Source organism: Lissotriton helveticus, chromosome 9, assembly GCF_964261635.1.
Source record: "Lissotriton helveticus chromosome 9, aLisHel1.1, whole genome shotgun sequence".
Lineage (NCBI taxonomy): Eukaryota > Metazoa > Chordata > Amphibia > Caudata > Salamandridae > Lissotriton > Lissotriton helveticus.
In genome coordinates this window covers 686441872-686458279 of record NC_136070.1, presented here as the reverse complement: position 1 = coordinate 686458279, position 16408 = coordinate 686441872, and the positions used below count along the sequence as shown (strand labels likewise).

General features: G+C 43.1%; 1 protein-coding gene across 1 annotated transcript in view; it reads left to right on the top strand.

Annotated features, from left to right (window-relative positions):
- Window positions 1-16408, top strand: part of TM7SF2 (transmembrane 7 superfamily member 2) — a 100376-nt gene that overhangs the window by 41186 nt on the left and 42782 nt on the right. Inside the window, exons 4-5 of the mRNA XM_078660775.1 lie at window positions 6138-6192; window positions 9777-9971. Of these exons, the coding sequence (XP_078516901.1) occupies window positions 6138-6192; window positions 9777-9971 (250 nt within the window). The remainder of the gene's footprint in view (window positions 1-6137; window positions 6193-9776; window positions 9972-16408) is intronic.

Below are 16408 nucleotides of genomic sequence, written 5' to 3'. Positions count from 1 at the left end.
TAGAAACAAAAAACAGTGAGTAGGTAGAACACTTAACAGATTTAACGGGGCGGTCCCTTCTTATAACGCTTGTGAATGTTCTTTAGCACCCTGTTTTTAGTAAACTGGGGGACCATGGGGCGATTAATTGATTAATCACGCATGATGATCGCTCTGTACAGCCCAGTACTGCATTTAAAATTTAAAGTGCATTAAAGCGCAATGCTCCGTTAATAAAGAAAAACAGGTCGCGCCTGCAGTGAGAGTGTCTCATGTAATGTAACTGGGTGTCTGTAATGGTCTCTACTACTCTTGAGTTCAGTTCGCGCTGTATGAATTTGCTAAGCAAACAGCCAGCAGACCTTGTAGAGCAAGAGCATATTATAGCCGTTCATTTAGCTTACGCACAGCAATGAGGACTCTGTACAGCCCAGTACTGCATTTAAAATGTAAAGCGCATTAAAGCGCAATGATCTGTTAATAAAAAAATATGGAAATCGCATTAAAGCGCAATGCTCCGTTAATAAAAAAAATATCTTGTACCTGCAGTGAGAGTGGCTCACAAAGAGAAAAAAAAGTGCTTAGCGGCTAATTAAGAGACACTGTCTCCCGCCGCAAGAAAAAGATTCAATCCCGGTGGGAGGGCCGAAAGTGGACAGGATGGTAACCAGGAGGGACTAAAAAGCCTCCTGGACAATCGTAACACCCGGTTTTCCATAATTAGTGATGCAAAATGACGCCTACCAATGCAAAACACAGGCTTAGCAGAAAGCGAGCTTCTGGAATCGTATCGATTCCAAGAAGCCTTTGCATGGCGAGAGCAACGCACTCATGCTGCTAACGCCTGGCGAGACCTAATAAAGGATGGAGAAAAGAATTGCGAAGTGGTCTAAGTGTAGAGAGATTTTTTTAGTGTCTTAGTGCTGGAGTCCTTAGAGAGTTTGAAGTTCTACGAGGAATGGTAGTGTGGTGTGTTGGATGGAGGCTGAAACTTTTTCCATGAAGTCTGTATTTTGTTTAAGGGAGCTCTGTAGAGCAAATTGCTGGCTGAGACACCGAGAGACGAATGTGCCTGATGATGAGGTTGAATGGTGTTGCTGGATTGCTATGGGCGCAAGGCCAGGAGCGCTTGTGTATGAGTGTGACTTCCCTCTGTTTTGTAATGCGTGTTCAAGTTTGGCTTCCCTTTGTCTTGTCAGTACAGAGTGTGTGTTGGGTGCGTCAGCAATCACGGATTTATGTAGATGCAGGTGTGAGCCATGTTTCTGTGGAGAAATGTGAGTGGCTGTCTTGAGTGATGATGTCAACAATATTTGGAGCATAGGTCACTGGAGAGTATGCATTAATGGGCACCACTTTGAGTATCTTGTTAATTGGTCTGTGCTCTGGTGAGTGGCAAATGGACAAGGTTGTTGGTGCCGGATGAGTAATTTTGTATACAAGGTATGGGAATGAGAGTTGCATGTTTTGTCGTGTATGAGGCACATGGTGCTAATTTCTTACCTGAGAGGCAAGGCTCTGGGTTCATCATGTGAAACAAGGGATTCTCATAACGTTTTCTTTAATGTGCTGTTGATATTCATCCTGAAAAGTAGGTAGTTGTACCAGTGGGATGTCAAGTCCTAGCTTTTGATTGGCAGGCCGGATGGTGATATTAGTGTTACAAGGTGCAAGGTAGGATAAGGAGCTCTGGCCTTTTCAAATACATTTGTGGTGGGAAACGAGTTCTGCCTCGGGAAAGGCAGGAGTGCTGGCGAGGCCAGTGCAAAAGTCAGCAACGAAAGGCAACATGGGGAGTGCCTGCTGGCTCTGGCGATGTCTTTATAAATTATGTTTCATCAGAAAACCAAGCCCTGGATCCTGATTGAGCGACTTGATAGTGGTGTTGGCACTTGGAGATATAAGACATGATTACTGATGCGCGTGGAGCAACATCCTGCCTGGAGTCTGCTCTGACTCTGTAGTTGATATTTGGAATTTTTTCTGCTGCCTCCTTGTCACACGCAGTGGAAACCACTTGTAACTAAATTAGTTGCTGTGGATTGTAGTTCCAAGCTGTAGGCATCTGCAAGCATAGCATGGTAGAGTGGATCTTCCTGAATGATATGCAACACCCAAGTGCCTTTGCTGGTGATAACTAAGCCTGGAGTAACTTGGGGCCAGATGTACTAAGAATGGATTTGGTAAAAGTGGGTCACAAATTGCGCACCAACTTTTACCGAATTCATTCTCTTTTTGTGAACCGATATATGTACTAATACAGAAAACTTCCACTTAAGGTAAACAGCCCAGCATCATATGTTTGATGCACTACAAAACATGGGACCGCTGCGTACTCAACAAAATCTTTTTTCAACAGTCAAAGCGGAAAGGGTTCTTTGAGGACTTTCCTGTTGTGAATGGCTCACAACTGTATGTTTGTAAAGTATTCATGATTTGGGACCGGAAGTGGTTGCAAAACATTAATAGATACCATTCTGATTAAGTATTTGGAAGGGGCGTCCTAAACTGGCACTATACCGAATCGTTATTCTGTTGCAAACCCAAATTTAGATTCGGTAAAAAGATACTGAATCATAATTTGAGTTTTGTACGTACCAAAAGTTTTTTTTGTGTTTGCAAACGGCCCAATTCTTTGAGTCTGACCTTTTGCAAACACAAGAAGACTTTGTACATCTGTCCATTAGTGTTCTTCCTCCCACAGAGGGGTGAAGAATGGTTGAGGGGCTGTCTTCAGGTAGCTGAGATAGGGCTGTCTCCGGAGATGCGCAGGGATGGACGTCTCCTTCTACTCATCTAGCACTACGTTCATGACCTGTGATATCTTGAATCTAAATATCGGGAGGTTTGATCTGTCTGGGACCCCTCCTTTCATTAACCCCTCCACCCAATCTGGAGGATGGCTTTCAAAGGCATCTGCTTCGACTAAGCCCACGTATTTGAGGGTGTGCAATTCAGTATTTATGCCGGTGATCACTGCATTCGCCTGTGCTCTGAAAAGTGTATTTGATCAAAAAGGCAAATTAGCATCTATTGGTATGCCTCTGGCATACGTCCAGTCAAATGCAGGTAAGAACATCTGCACAGATTAAAACTGTGTGTCCGATTTTGAGTGCTAATCCTCTTCGTCAGCTGATGGCTCCATGACTTGATTTGAATATGTATGTATCTGTAGATATATCTAGGACTTCCCTCTCGGAAGATGTAACTTGAGATGCGCCTTCCTGTCCAGAGAGATTTGAGATACCACCCTAATAGGATGGTGCAACTTCTAACTCTCATGGACAGTGTACCTCCAACCTAAGCTTTCTAGCTGATGAGGACCATCCTGTTCCTGTCTTCATCTGTGGCTTTCAACAAGAGGTTACAGATGTGTTTTCCCACACAATTACCCCCCCCCAACAAACAAAATGCCGCCTGCTTTTCAGATCTGTATCACTTTCCACAATATATTAATTCTCCATTGGCTTGAATGAGATCACCCTCTTAAACATCTGACTTCACCCTCATGGGAGAGTCAGCAAGTTGACTGCTATGTAATATACCTGGCAGAAATCTATGAGGGTGCCTTTTCCTTAAATCTTACTGCTAAAGTGAACCCTGCTGGACATAGTGCTGGGTTTGGACTCATGTTTTTAACAGTGGCCAGGCTGGAAAGGATGAACAGCAGTGTAATAGTGATCTGGGCTCGTAGTATAAATCTGGCGCACTGCCGCAGTTTATGCTGTGGTGAACTTTCAACTGGGTGCGCCAGGTCCCAGCTCACCCATTTAAAACAAATGAGTGCAAACACTAGTGCGCCCACAAGGCACTTACGGAATAGAGCCCCTGGTAGGGATCTTCATTATCAGTACCGAGCCTAGCCATTACATTCTCCAGGCTTTGGCAGAAATAAATCCGAGCACCATATATGACTGATACAGGCAAGTCGGTAGTCCTATGGGAGAGGGGGGCTAAAGCTACACACTTGTAGTCTTGGTTCACCACTCCTGTAGACATTGTTTTGCCGTCTGTTTAAATTAGAAGGTAGGTAGGGAGAGAGCCAGAGTATGGTGGATGTGGATGTCTCTGCAGCTGCTTCATGTGTGAGTACAGTAAGGTGCCTACCGCCAATAACATCCGCTTGGCTTCAGTAATAAAACACTCTTATTTTCACCACAGAAACGACTACAGAGTCTGCATAGAGATGATCTCTGAGAAACAGTGGATTCCCAGGAGGGGCTTTATATGTTTTGGGACTATTTTGTAAGGCCTTTTAAGTAAGCTGGGGTAAGAAAGGTTTGCATGGAAACCTGGTAGTACAAGCGTTATTTTTTGGTTCTATGGCCTTTTCCGAAGTTCCAGTATTGACTGATATTGAAATATGAGTAGTCCACTGGGAAAGTTAAGCACTCATACAACTTTTTGGTCACTTGTGCAAATGTTGTTATATCATCTGGTAGTGAAAGTCTTGATGGATTGTGTCCTTTATCTAGAAGGAACAAAAAGGACTGGTCCAGTCAGCAATGGTTGTAGAAACAGAATGCCCAGTATCACTATTAACTCCATGTTAAGCAGGTGGGGACACCCAGTGTGTACCTTTACTGGGAGGTGGAGTCTCCTTACACGAAGTACTGCTTGGAAATGTAGACTGTTTGAAGAAACCACATAGGAAATGCAGACACGTTTATGGGTTCTTCTGGGTTGAGTTGCAGAAGAACCCTTGTCGGGCGAATTGAAAAGAGATAAGTCAACTTTTGGGCTTCTGGAGACTAAAGAATGTTTTCGGTTAAGACACTGGGCCCCAGAACTGGTGTCCTCTAAACAGAGATCATTTTCAACTTCAAATGGCTCCTCGTTATCAGAAGATCATGTTGGCTATGTGAGATTCAAGAAGGATGCCTCATTGTTGAACCTTATTTTCTCTGTGTAGAGTACTTACCTGATGATAAAGTCTCCTCGTAGATGATTTCTCACCAAAGATGGTTGTGATGCTAAATAGGACCTCAACATCAAAGAAGTTCGTCCTTTTTCAACCTTTTCTCATTCAACAAACTGTCGTCAGATCAGAGGAACACTGGAGGAATATATATCCTCCGGTGTTTTTCAAAGCTGACAACAGTTTGTCACAGATGGTTTCATGGCAAAATATGGAATTGCAGCAATCTTTTATTTTCTCTTCTAATTTGTATATCGTAGTGTAATAGGCAGGAGGGCCAGTCTTGGTTACAGGTGACTTTCTACGCTGCCACTTTAGATCTAAATCGACGTACCACAGCAATGGTTACTGTTGCCCAAGTCTTATTAATCACTCCAGTCTTCCTCCCACACTTTTAACAGAGGTGCCATTTTTAAAAGATAGTCTGAAATTGAATAACTTACTGAAAAACAGCAGAAAAATATATGTGGGGTGAAAAGCAGTATTTTCAGGACTCTGGAATTCATTGTGGTCAAGTGCAAAGTTGTGACTGTCCCAGCACCGATGGCTTTAGAAGGACAGCCCGTTTATTATTTTGCCATTTGTGCTTGTATAACTTTCCTTTAAAAAAAACAGAGAAGAAAACATATCTCTTAAAATATAATCTGATTCTTAATATCATTTTTAAAAACTACTTGAGATAGTGATGGACCTGTGGAAATATCTTTGGGTATGATGAAAATTCGATGATGGAGAAATCCGAAGGTGGTCTCCGTATGAGGCCTAAAGGTTGCTAAAATACATTTCTCAAGGCAAGGAAATGAGTTGTGTGAGTGACATTTCATATTTGTCTGCTTCATCGATATGGTGACCAGACCGATAAGAGCAGCTGTCTAAGGTCTTTCAGTGGGAAAGATCTGTGAGAATGCGGTGAGCGATGGAATTCCCTAGCAGAACGTAATAAATGAGAGAAAAGCAAGGTTTGGGTGATGACGTAAGATAAAACATTTTTTTAAAAAGCAGATATGGCAAAGCGGCGAAAAAAAATGAGCACACCGATTATTTACGCACCAAGTTCCAGGTCACTTTGTAGCGTTTGCTGTAATATTATTCATATGGTTATTATTGTTATTACTATTGTTATCATTATTATTATTCTTAAGGAGAATTAATTAAAAGACCAATATATAACATTCTCAGAGCCTACATGTGTATGATATTTTGAATGAAAATGGGTATTTTTTGTTTTGTTTTTTTGCAGGTGGCACAAGGGCTTGTTCTTCGAGACAACAGCAGGCTTCATTATCCCATAAATGGTGAGCCTACAGCGGCTGCAATGTCATTTCTTTTATTATTTCAAGGATTTTTATTGAGAAATGTTATAATACAGTACAGTGGTAATGCAAGGGCGATACTGGTATAGTAGTTGGTGCCTTCGTGGTTACATTAGGCGTATGTCTGGGTAGGCTGGTCTTGGTGGTTAGGAGTTTCTGTAGGGTCCCAAGGGAGAAGAGGAAAAGAGTGGAGAGAAAGGGGGAGAGAGAGGGTTGGGGGGCGGGGGGGACATGCCAATACGTTGGTGATACGTTGGTTGTACACCTCACGCCTAATTCAGTTTATTTAGGTGCAGGATCATCCTGGGAAGAATACTCCAAAAATAATCTGCATTTCCATAAAAGGTACATCTCCTGTGTCTTCAGCTAAGCTGCCAAAGGCCGGCAAAATTGATGCAGTCAGCTAATGCAGTAAATAAATAAAAACTGTCTGTGAGCCACTTGCTGTGAACGAAACCACTGTGCTCAAAATGCCTCTGAAAAACTTCAGTAACCTAGCTATCCTGGGAAGTATCACAAAAATAAAGGAAAAACGTGACTAAATATATCAAGACCCCTTAGTTTATTTCTGGAACTGGGAACCTTGTCCTCTGTTATTCCACAATTTCAGGCTCGCCTGAGACTGGGAGCGCAGTGGCACCAGCTCATCCATCAACCAGGAACAGAGAAAGCCAACTACTTCAGCTTGGGATGAACACTGCCATTCAGTGGGTGGCATGGCGCCCAATCTAAATGAGAAAGGGGCCTTACCACAAACAGTAGCAGCCCCTTCCATTCCCTAGGGCGCCAGTGCCTCTTGTGTCTTAAAAGCAACATCCTGTGTAAAATCCAAACCCCGCTCCTACCCGACTTCCCTCCATAACATCTCGTCATACTGCATGACAGTTGGGCTGCGATCTTGAATTTGCTAGTCTGTCAACTAAAAATTGAAAAGTAAAGAGATCTGACGTGATCAGGGAAATATATTTCTCTTGGTTCAATGTAAATTTGCAAATCCTCAGGGGACCTGCAAAACCGATCAATCTGATTGGCTGAAAATGTTTGCGCTATAAAAAACTCTGAAAAATAAAAAAAATTCAAATGTGACCTTTAGAAAATGAGCGATATTGAAGCTTGTGCCATGAATAAATGAGGAATGAGAAAAATGGACAGAAAGTGCATTTGATGATTCTGGGGACGATGGCGGGAATTCCAAAGGAGTCGAGATACCACAAAAGTGAAGAAAAAAAACATGTTGTTATTGGAGCATTCACATATGGATAAGCGAATAAATAGAGGGGCTGAAGAATAGCTGCAAATCCTGAATACAAATAAAGCACTTCGTAACATCTTATTATCAAAGATGCGCACAGTGAATACTGTGGGCATGTGGACTGGGAGCAGGACTCAGTTGGTGTAGGTGGGATAGACGCATTGGCATCACCATAGGCTAGTTCCTGTACCCACAGCCCACTGCGCAGAGACAAAGATTGTGCAAGCCTGGGTTGGGTAGGAGAGGGGTTAGCGCAGCCCCACGCTGCGTTCACTATGCAGGGCAAAAGCTGTCTATGTATTACCAAAGGCACAGCACAGCCGCGTTGGGTGGGACAGTTTTTGGGTGTAGTGCCTGGCCCAGTCCAGGCCATGTTTACAGAGAACGGTCGTATACCAGGCCTTGTGCTGAAAATCAGGCTGCATGATCGAAGGCATGAGCAGCCGGTTTAGGCTATAGCCAGACCCTGCTCGCATAATAAGGGAGACTGCAGACAGCATGCACATTTTGTCTTTCAAAGCAACCATAGGTATAATCAACTGTCTTCCCATAAAACTCTACCCATATTTCCAACCCTAACTCAAACTCTAAACCGGTACCAGTATGTGCTGTGCCGAAGGCTATCCTCTCTCACCAATTGATACTAATATTGCTTACTGCTGGATTGCTTATCATTTTGGCCCTGTCTAAGGAATCTACACAAAAAATATAGTATGCGCACAGGAGTTTAGAAAGTTGGTGGTAGGCTCCACATTGTGCTTTACTCTACCATTTTGTTGGCTTGCTTGATAATTGTATTTCCTTGTGCATTATAAAGACTGCATTTCTTGTGTGCTTTTCTATTATTTTTCAAAATCGTTGCTGGTTTTCTGATACAAACTTTACTCTGTAGTCTAACTTAAGAATGCATCAGTAAATTATTGTGCGACTGTCCTAATATTTGGAGTCATTAAAAATCTGACCGTTGACCATTTTGAGGAAGAGTTTATTATTATGTATGGCAATACTCTAATCTAATGGAAGAACATGAAATCAAAGGCTATCTATACCATTCTTCCTCCAGCGTCCTTCTGATACAATACATATTCTTATCTGCTATTTTACAATGACTGCATTTCATTACCTCGAACTCCAGTGACCCAAGAGGGACACAAGTATTTCTCTGCAAGCCTCTTCTTGCTAAAGAACTCACATTCAAAAGGTCTACCAGTGCTTCGTTTGTAAATTAAATAGAGCCGTGGCCCGAAGCTCCAACTCGGATGCAACGGCTGGTGCAAATAAACTTCGGCCCCTTTAATTTGTTACCAGTCACTCTGCGCATTCATGCTTTCTCCCTCTGTGATGTGTTGTCCTTCTTTTTCGCCCTCCATCTTTCGATTTGTGTGTTTTTTCCTCTTTTGCTCTTGGGGAATATCTGATGCGAAAAAATAAGTGCCGGTGGCCCCCACCAGTAACCACCGGCTCAAATTAAGCATTGGGTCTACCAACCCACTTCTAACTTTGAACACCCCTCATTGAAACTACACACTCGGTAGACCGTTTTGGTGACACTTTTACATACATCTGACTTTCTCCTTCCAAATAGCTCTCACTGCCTGCTGTACCTGTATGACTGCCTGCTGTACCTGTATGACAACGTCTATCTTTATTTGTAAGATGTTACCTTCTACTAAACCTGCTTTCCATGGTCCTTTGTCACACAGTTCCTATTATCCAAGCCACCCTAGACACAAAAGTCCACCTTTGTATTCATAGATCCTGTGGTATGATCTGCTACAAAATTGCATCGTAGCAGTACTTTGCTTAGACTGACTAGCTTTGCAGAGGATTTGGCTGAATGCACATTTGACTCTTCCGCCCCATATCAGTGGTATATGATCAGTCCTTAGCATAAATTTGGACCCCAAAACATAGATCTTAAACTTTTTTTTTTCCTAACCCTATTCTATTTGTTACAACACATTACTAGAATGTGTCCAGAACAACAGATGAATGTGCCACCCGAAAACTATTTCTCATTGAGCACTGTAGGCAATTGCTTCCCTAATTCCTACAAGGTTCGTCTTGGCACAAATCTTAAAATTAAGCAGTTTTTTAAAATGTAGCTGACATCCTTGTTAACCTCTGTCTTCTACGATCTTTAATCAAGCTGTTCAGGAGGAACGCTTCAGTTGCCCTTTAATGCTTCCTAAAAAGGGGGTGGGAAAAGAGGGCACACTGAGAAAGCAGTGCAACAAGAATGAATAAATACGGTAATTTATCTTGGCAGGGCAGGTTTTTGGTGTTCTTATTCTTCTTTTCTTATCCTTTTCAGCATTCCATGCCTTCGTTCTGACTGCGCTGGCTGTTTGTGTGTTCGTGGCCTGCGGCTTTCGACTCAGCTACATACACGATCATTTCCTACAGTTCGCAGTGTCGGCGGCCATCTTGTCTCTGGTACTCAGCTTCTTCCTATACTTCAAGTCCCTCTGTGCAGCAGAATCCGAGCTGGCACCAGGTGGAAACTCAGGTGAGGATTTTCACTTCATGTCATCATTAGAAATCAGTTTACACACCTGCTTTTCTTTTTATATAAGGCTGTAAAGGTGCAAGGATAGTGTTTGGACTTCAGTAGATACATGGCACACTTGTTTTGGTGCAATGGTGGCCCATCCTGCCCCACCCCGCTTTTTATAGTCCATAATGAGTGACTGTCAGTTTGAGCAAGAGTCAGAATGATAGACGCTTATCATACTGCGGTCAGGCACCCAGGCATTTCTCATGTGTAAACTACGCAGGTACCAGGCAGCTGCGGTTTTCTGAGCTGGAGATCTCTCTGCCTGGAGGACAGTGACACCATCAGCTTGGCAAAGTTCCGCGAGGATCCTCCATCCTGGAGACCAGGGGGAACGTCACAGATAGAGGCAACTCAGGGAGTTTTTGGTTGCACTACAAAAAAGGGGGTGCTACAGATGTAAATAAACCAAGGGCACAATCCACTCAAACAATTACAAAGCCCTTTGTATGGACAACACACTTAATTCTTTGTCCAGGGGATCCCCCAACCATCCATTCAGAGAGGTATTTATTCCAGTGTCAATCTGGAAACATTCCCTGTGTGTGTTATTCGTTTAAAACAGGCTTGGTGCCCAGGGATCACCACCGTGCAACTATGTTGGAAAAATAGAGGAAGTACCTCACATCAGCAGCCAACCCAGAGCTAATTGGCAGGTACTCACCAATGTGCTCACTTTGTCATTGTCTTCAATTTTCCTATATAGGCGGAGGAACCAACACCCAAACAAGGTCAGAAGAATGTTGTGTGTCTGTCCTTATAACCCTATTGTGTATTGCACACATCTCAAAAACCTCCCTAGGTCCTCCTACGCGAAGGAGAGAATTCTTCCTCACTAGAACAGAGATTAAAAATGAGTTAAGTGTTGCATTTAGCATCCATCTTTAACTTTTTTATGCCCACGGTCACGGTTCAAAACAAAATACCACGTTTGGACCATTTTAAAAAGAACGTCCGACTCTAACATGTGTGCAAATGAGATACAACTGGGGTACTGGGATGAATTTGCTAGTTCTAGTAATCAAATAAGCTGCTGTATACTAATAGATGTCACAGGAAATTTACAACAGTAGGTAAATCAGTCAAAGCAGCATTTCTGCTATGCATCTAAAAACAAAGAGGGTCTGGGCAGTGGTTCTGAAATCAGTGGTGCCTAATAAAGGATGGACTTTCCTTAACAAAAAGAGTTGAATGAAACATGATTGTGAGCTTCTTTCAATGAGTTACATGAGAAAAGAGTTTTGAATTAAAAACTACTAAACCTTGAGACTTCACAGTAGAGTATTGGAACAATGCCCAGAGGAAAAAGTTAATTAAGCCTGTGGATGTCTTGGGGGTTGTAATTAAGCCTGTGGATGTCTTGGGAGTTGGTAACAAAATACATTCAGTGTTTGAGGAGCTAAGCTTCAAAGAGTGGAGAGACTTTCAATTCATGACCGTAATAGTTTAATGTGGTAAATGATGAACAGCCATACAGGTGATGCCGAAAGATGCCCATATTGGTGGAATACATACCGGATCCAGTTACTACTTCCCCCAGTAGCTTCAGGTAGATGTTCAACAACAATCCCACATAGATGTATCGTCTGGCCATCAACATTACATTAAGTGGGGCTTGAACCTGGGGCACCCACAGATCAAAATAAGGTACTTCAGGTTTTGTAATTTTTAAACCAAACCTGGACCTGTACAACCAAACCCATGCACACACACAACACCAGAAAGAAGCTTTCGCATAGTCAACACATTAAAGGCTAATGAGTGATGGAGGAGCAGAAATTCATCTTCCAGCATAAACATTCCATCGTCCTGTAGTGAAAGGATACCAGATTGGCAGGAATGTAAACATTGTGCTCAGTGACACCAGTCAGTGAAGTGGAGAACCATACTCAAGAAGTTTACCTAAAAACGAAGTAATAGGGCAAACATTCACCAGATCATCAGAACCGAAGATAGGCTTTGTTTAACAGGGGTAGTACTGTAACATTCAAAGAGACAAAGCATGGCTAAGAACATAAATTGTTTCACAGAAATATTCTCCCAGATAACTGGTACATTATCAGACAAGACAGTAGAAACATGACACAAGCTAAAATCATTGGCAGAAAAGTTAAAATGACCCCACCAATCTTTGTTAAAAAAAGAGATTATTTTGATGGGCACGAACAGAATTAACTACACTGTACAGCTGATTGGAGCTCTTTTAAGTTGATAGCCTGAATATGTGATCCTTTGCTCGTTAGTGTCTTTTTTTAGTACGACGTAAAGCAGGGAGGTCTGTTAAGCATATTTCTTCTCTTCTTTTCAGTGCCAAGACTTGTAGACTTTCCAATGTACAAATCCAGAAAATAGCAGAGAGCAATAGTTTTAAAAGCAGTGGCTATCGAAACCAAAGTTGCCACTGTCCCACCCATTGTAATTAAGAAATTAGCTTACAACAGGAATGAGGATTAAAAACAGGATTCCAATTTTCTAATTTTTCCCTTGCAACTCAGAAGTAATATTATTAATGCAATATTGATAGAGTAATACGTCAGAGACTATGACAGGCAACTTCAACTGAGTCAAGTGGCAGACAACCAATAGGAAATTTGAGTTGGGTAAAGATTAAAACAGTAGGCTCTCTTGCGACTGTATGTGGCACGACACATACTGAGCTAATTAGAAATTTGTAAAAAGATAGAATAAAGCACAATAAATGTTACCAGAGATATTAGCCAATGGTAAATTGTTATGGTAAAAAAACATAGTATGTGGGATACGTGGAGTGGTACTGTGAACTGTGAAGACCTGGGCAGCATTTCAGCAACCCCAGATGACTTTATCTGCCCTCTATTACTTCTGCTCTCTACTGGAGAAGGGCTAAACTCAGAAAAATGTGTCTAGAGATAACAGCACTTCCTACACCAACTTTGGTGAAAAACGACAGCAACTTTGAAGTAAGCGTACTGCATTTATCAGAATGCAATGGGGTGAATGGTGCTGGGATGAGAGGCATTGTGCTCCCTCCTTCCTTGTGTTTAAAATGCTCCCTTGATACAACGAGCTGACGAGCTCACCTGGAATGCACCTGTGTGCCTATGAAGTGGTACTGTGGCCTTTGAAGACTTGGGGGGCATTGTAGCAACCCCAGATGACTTTTATCTGCTCTCTATTACTTCTGCTCTCTACTGATGAAGGGCTAAATCCAGAATCCTGTGTCTACAGATAACAGCACTACCTGCACCAACTTTGGTGAAACCTGCAGCAACTTTGAAGTGGCGATTGCAGGCAGTGCCTTTGCTGGATCCAGTTTTTCGCTCCATAATAGGGACAGATATTGGCAATTTCTTTCATGAAAATGAAGGGTCCGCTAAGGAAGCCGGAACATTGTAGGAGGCTTTTAAAGTTAATTTCAGAGGGGAATGTATTGGGGTACCAGCTCGTGTCTTAAAGTCACACCGTGACAAAATGCGAGACATTGTAAGTACGTTACAGAATCTAGAATGGCATTATGAGCTACAGCCAGCACTCAAACATTTAGCAAATACGAGAGAGCTAAATTCTGAACATGCTGAGATTGCAGAGCAGGAGGTACGATTTCGGTCCCGGCGCTGGGTGGCAAGAGCGTATGGGGAGGGGGGCAGTGCGGGATGTACGCTGGCCGCAAAACTCTCAGAGTACAAAGAACAGGTTCACGTAGTCAAAATACTGGATAAAAACTCTGAACCACAGTATACGACCTCTGAGATACTACCAGTGTTCACTGATTTTCATGCTGAGTTATATGCGCACCGACTGACGCTACGGACGTTGAGATAGCTAGCTATCTTGACAATGTGGTGCTGGGTTGGCAATCATCAGGTCAAAAGGAATTTCTCCTGCAGCCGCTAACCGTGGATGATGTGAGGGAGGCTATACAAAAACTACCAGATGGAAAGGCAGCGGGCGCTGATGGCCTGCCCCGTGAGGTTTATAAAACGTACGTAGACCAGTTGGCCCCAAGACTGGTAGAGGTGTATGCAGAGGCATACGATAGCAGGATACTCCCTCCCACACTGTTCGAGGCCCTGATAGTCATGCTATTGAAGCCAGAAAAAGATGTAAACTGTACCGGCCAATATCATTAATGAATATTGATGTACAAATCTTAGCTAAAATAATTGCTATGAAATTACAGCCCCTGGTGCCCCCTCTGGTGCTACCAGATCAATCCGGATTTGTGCAGGAGCGATCCACCACACATAATTTGAGAACTTTGTTTGCAATACTGCACCAATTGAACCCAGAACTAAAGGCAACTGGGGTGTTACTTGATGCTGCTAAGGCATTTGACTCCATACAGTGCGGCTATATGTTCATGGTGCTGAGTCGTATGGGGCTCCCCTCTGCATTTATGCAATGGGTACATTTGCTCTATTCTGAACCGACAGCGAGAGTTTGTGTAAATAGGTTTGTGTCAGACCCTATCCAAATCTGCAGAGGTACTAGGCAAGGATGCCCACTGTCACCAATGCTTTTCTCTCTCGTGCTAGAGCCTTTAGCATGCAAGATCAGGCAGCGGCATGGACAGGCGGCGCTGGGGTTCCAACAGCGGCCGATAGCTATATCCTTATAGGCAGACGACAGGTTGCTGTATGACTGGGAACCTGAGACAAATCTCGAGTCCTTACTCAGGGACTATGTAAAATTCGGAGGGTATGCTGGCCTTCATATAAACTTGGAAAAATCTGTATTATTTCCTCTCATACAGTGCACCACATTGTACGAGCTGGAAACCCCCCTGACTTGGGCCTCAGAACCCGTTAAATATCTAGGGGTCTGGATACATAGGGATCCATAGGTAGTAGTGCAAATGAACTATGGGCGAGCGATCACAACAATAACAGATCAGGTAGCTAGATGGATACGCCTCCCACTTTCCCTAGCGGATTGTATTGCAGTGATAAAATTTACCATATTTCCTAAATTCCTGTATTTGTTTGTGAATATTCCCATAGTGTTAAATAAAATGCTTTTTAAATCCCTACATGCATGCTTGCTGACTCTGACGTGTCCAGGTAAGCATCCGCGCTGCAACTGGAAGACTCTGGTACAACCATTTGAGCTGGCGGCTTTGAAGAGCCGGACAAGAGACTGTACTATTTGTGTGTGCAGGCGCAGTTTTCGCACGACTACCTGTTCCCACAACGCTATCTATCGCACTTAGCGGTGGAGGTGGATGATGCTCATCCAGTCCCATTCAAGGCAATGCTGCTTTACACTCGACCTCTGAATCCCAGAATGCACATAAACGCAGTGAGCTGTAATTCCCGCGCGTGGCGGTATCTACAAGTTAGGGCAGGCAGGAAGTACCTGTATGCACCTGCCCTGTTGGTAGATGCACACCCTGACATCTCAGTTGTCCAGGAACAGGGATTAATGGATACACTGAGGGAGGCTGCGGTCGGCACACTACGGGGCCTTTACCCCAGCAGAACATTTATAACCCTAGAAGCCCTCACTGCGAAAAAAAAAACCTATACTGCTATGCTAGGTTTTGTATATGCAAGATTGCATGCAGCGATTAGGGCGATGTACCCGGAGTACACTAGAGAGCTGCAGGTTCTAACTGCGCAACAAGAGCTCTGCTCCAAGGAGGATAGAAAGGGTCTAATAACCAGGGTATATACCACTTTACTTGTTGAGAATTCGATGGTTATAGCTGTGGCTTATGAAAAATGGAATGCACTGTTGGACACACCGTTATTGTGGGATGATTGGGTGACGTGTTGTACGCTGACCGGATGCCTCATGGCAAATTGTAATCTCCGGATAATAAATTTTTAATTTATTCATCAAATGTACTATATGCTCTAGAGACTACACCGATATGGGCTGCGGGCTGATTTGCGTTGTGTACGGTGTGGTGTAGAGGGCGCAGGTTTTAAGCACCATGTCTGGGACTGTGGGCCTATATCATTATACTGGGTCAAGGTAACGCAACATCTCTCACAAATGATTATGGAAAAGGTGGATTCAGCCCCACAAATATATTTACTGGGATTGCTTAAGACAATTAAACCATGCAAATTAGTAGCTGTTGCATTGCTACTGGCCAAGAGATTAGTATCTAAGAATTGAGGCGGGAAGACTGTTCATACAGTGATCACCTGGTTCAGGGATGTTGTGTATTCCAGAGAACAACTGGACATATATGCTGAGGAATTGCCAGTCTCCTCCAGGCCAAAAGATATCTGGAGCCCTGTAGCATTATATCTTTTGGAGCATCCCGATGTGTTAAAGTACGTTGAATACTGTGATTGTTTATATGGGTTGGGAGTGGAGGCCCTAAGTGTCTGCATGTAAATTGGGATGGTCACAAATACCTCCGCTAGGTAGCCAACAAAAGTCCAACTGAACTAAATGTACTG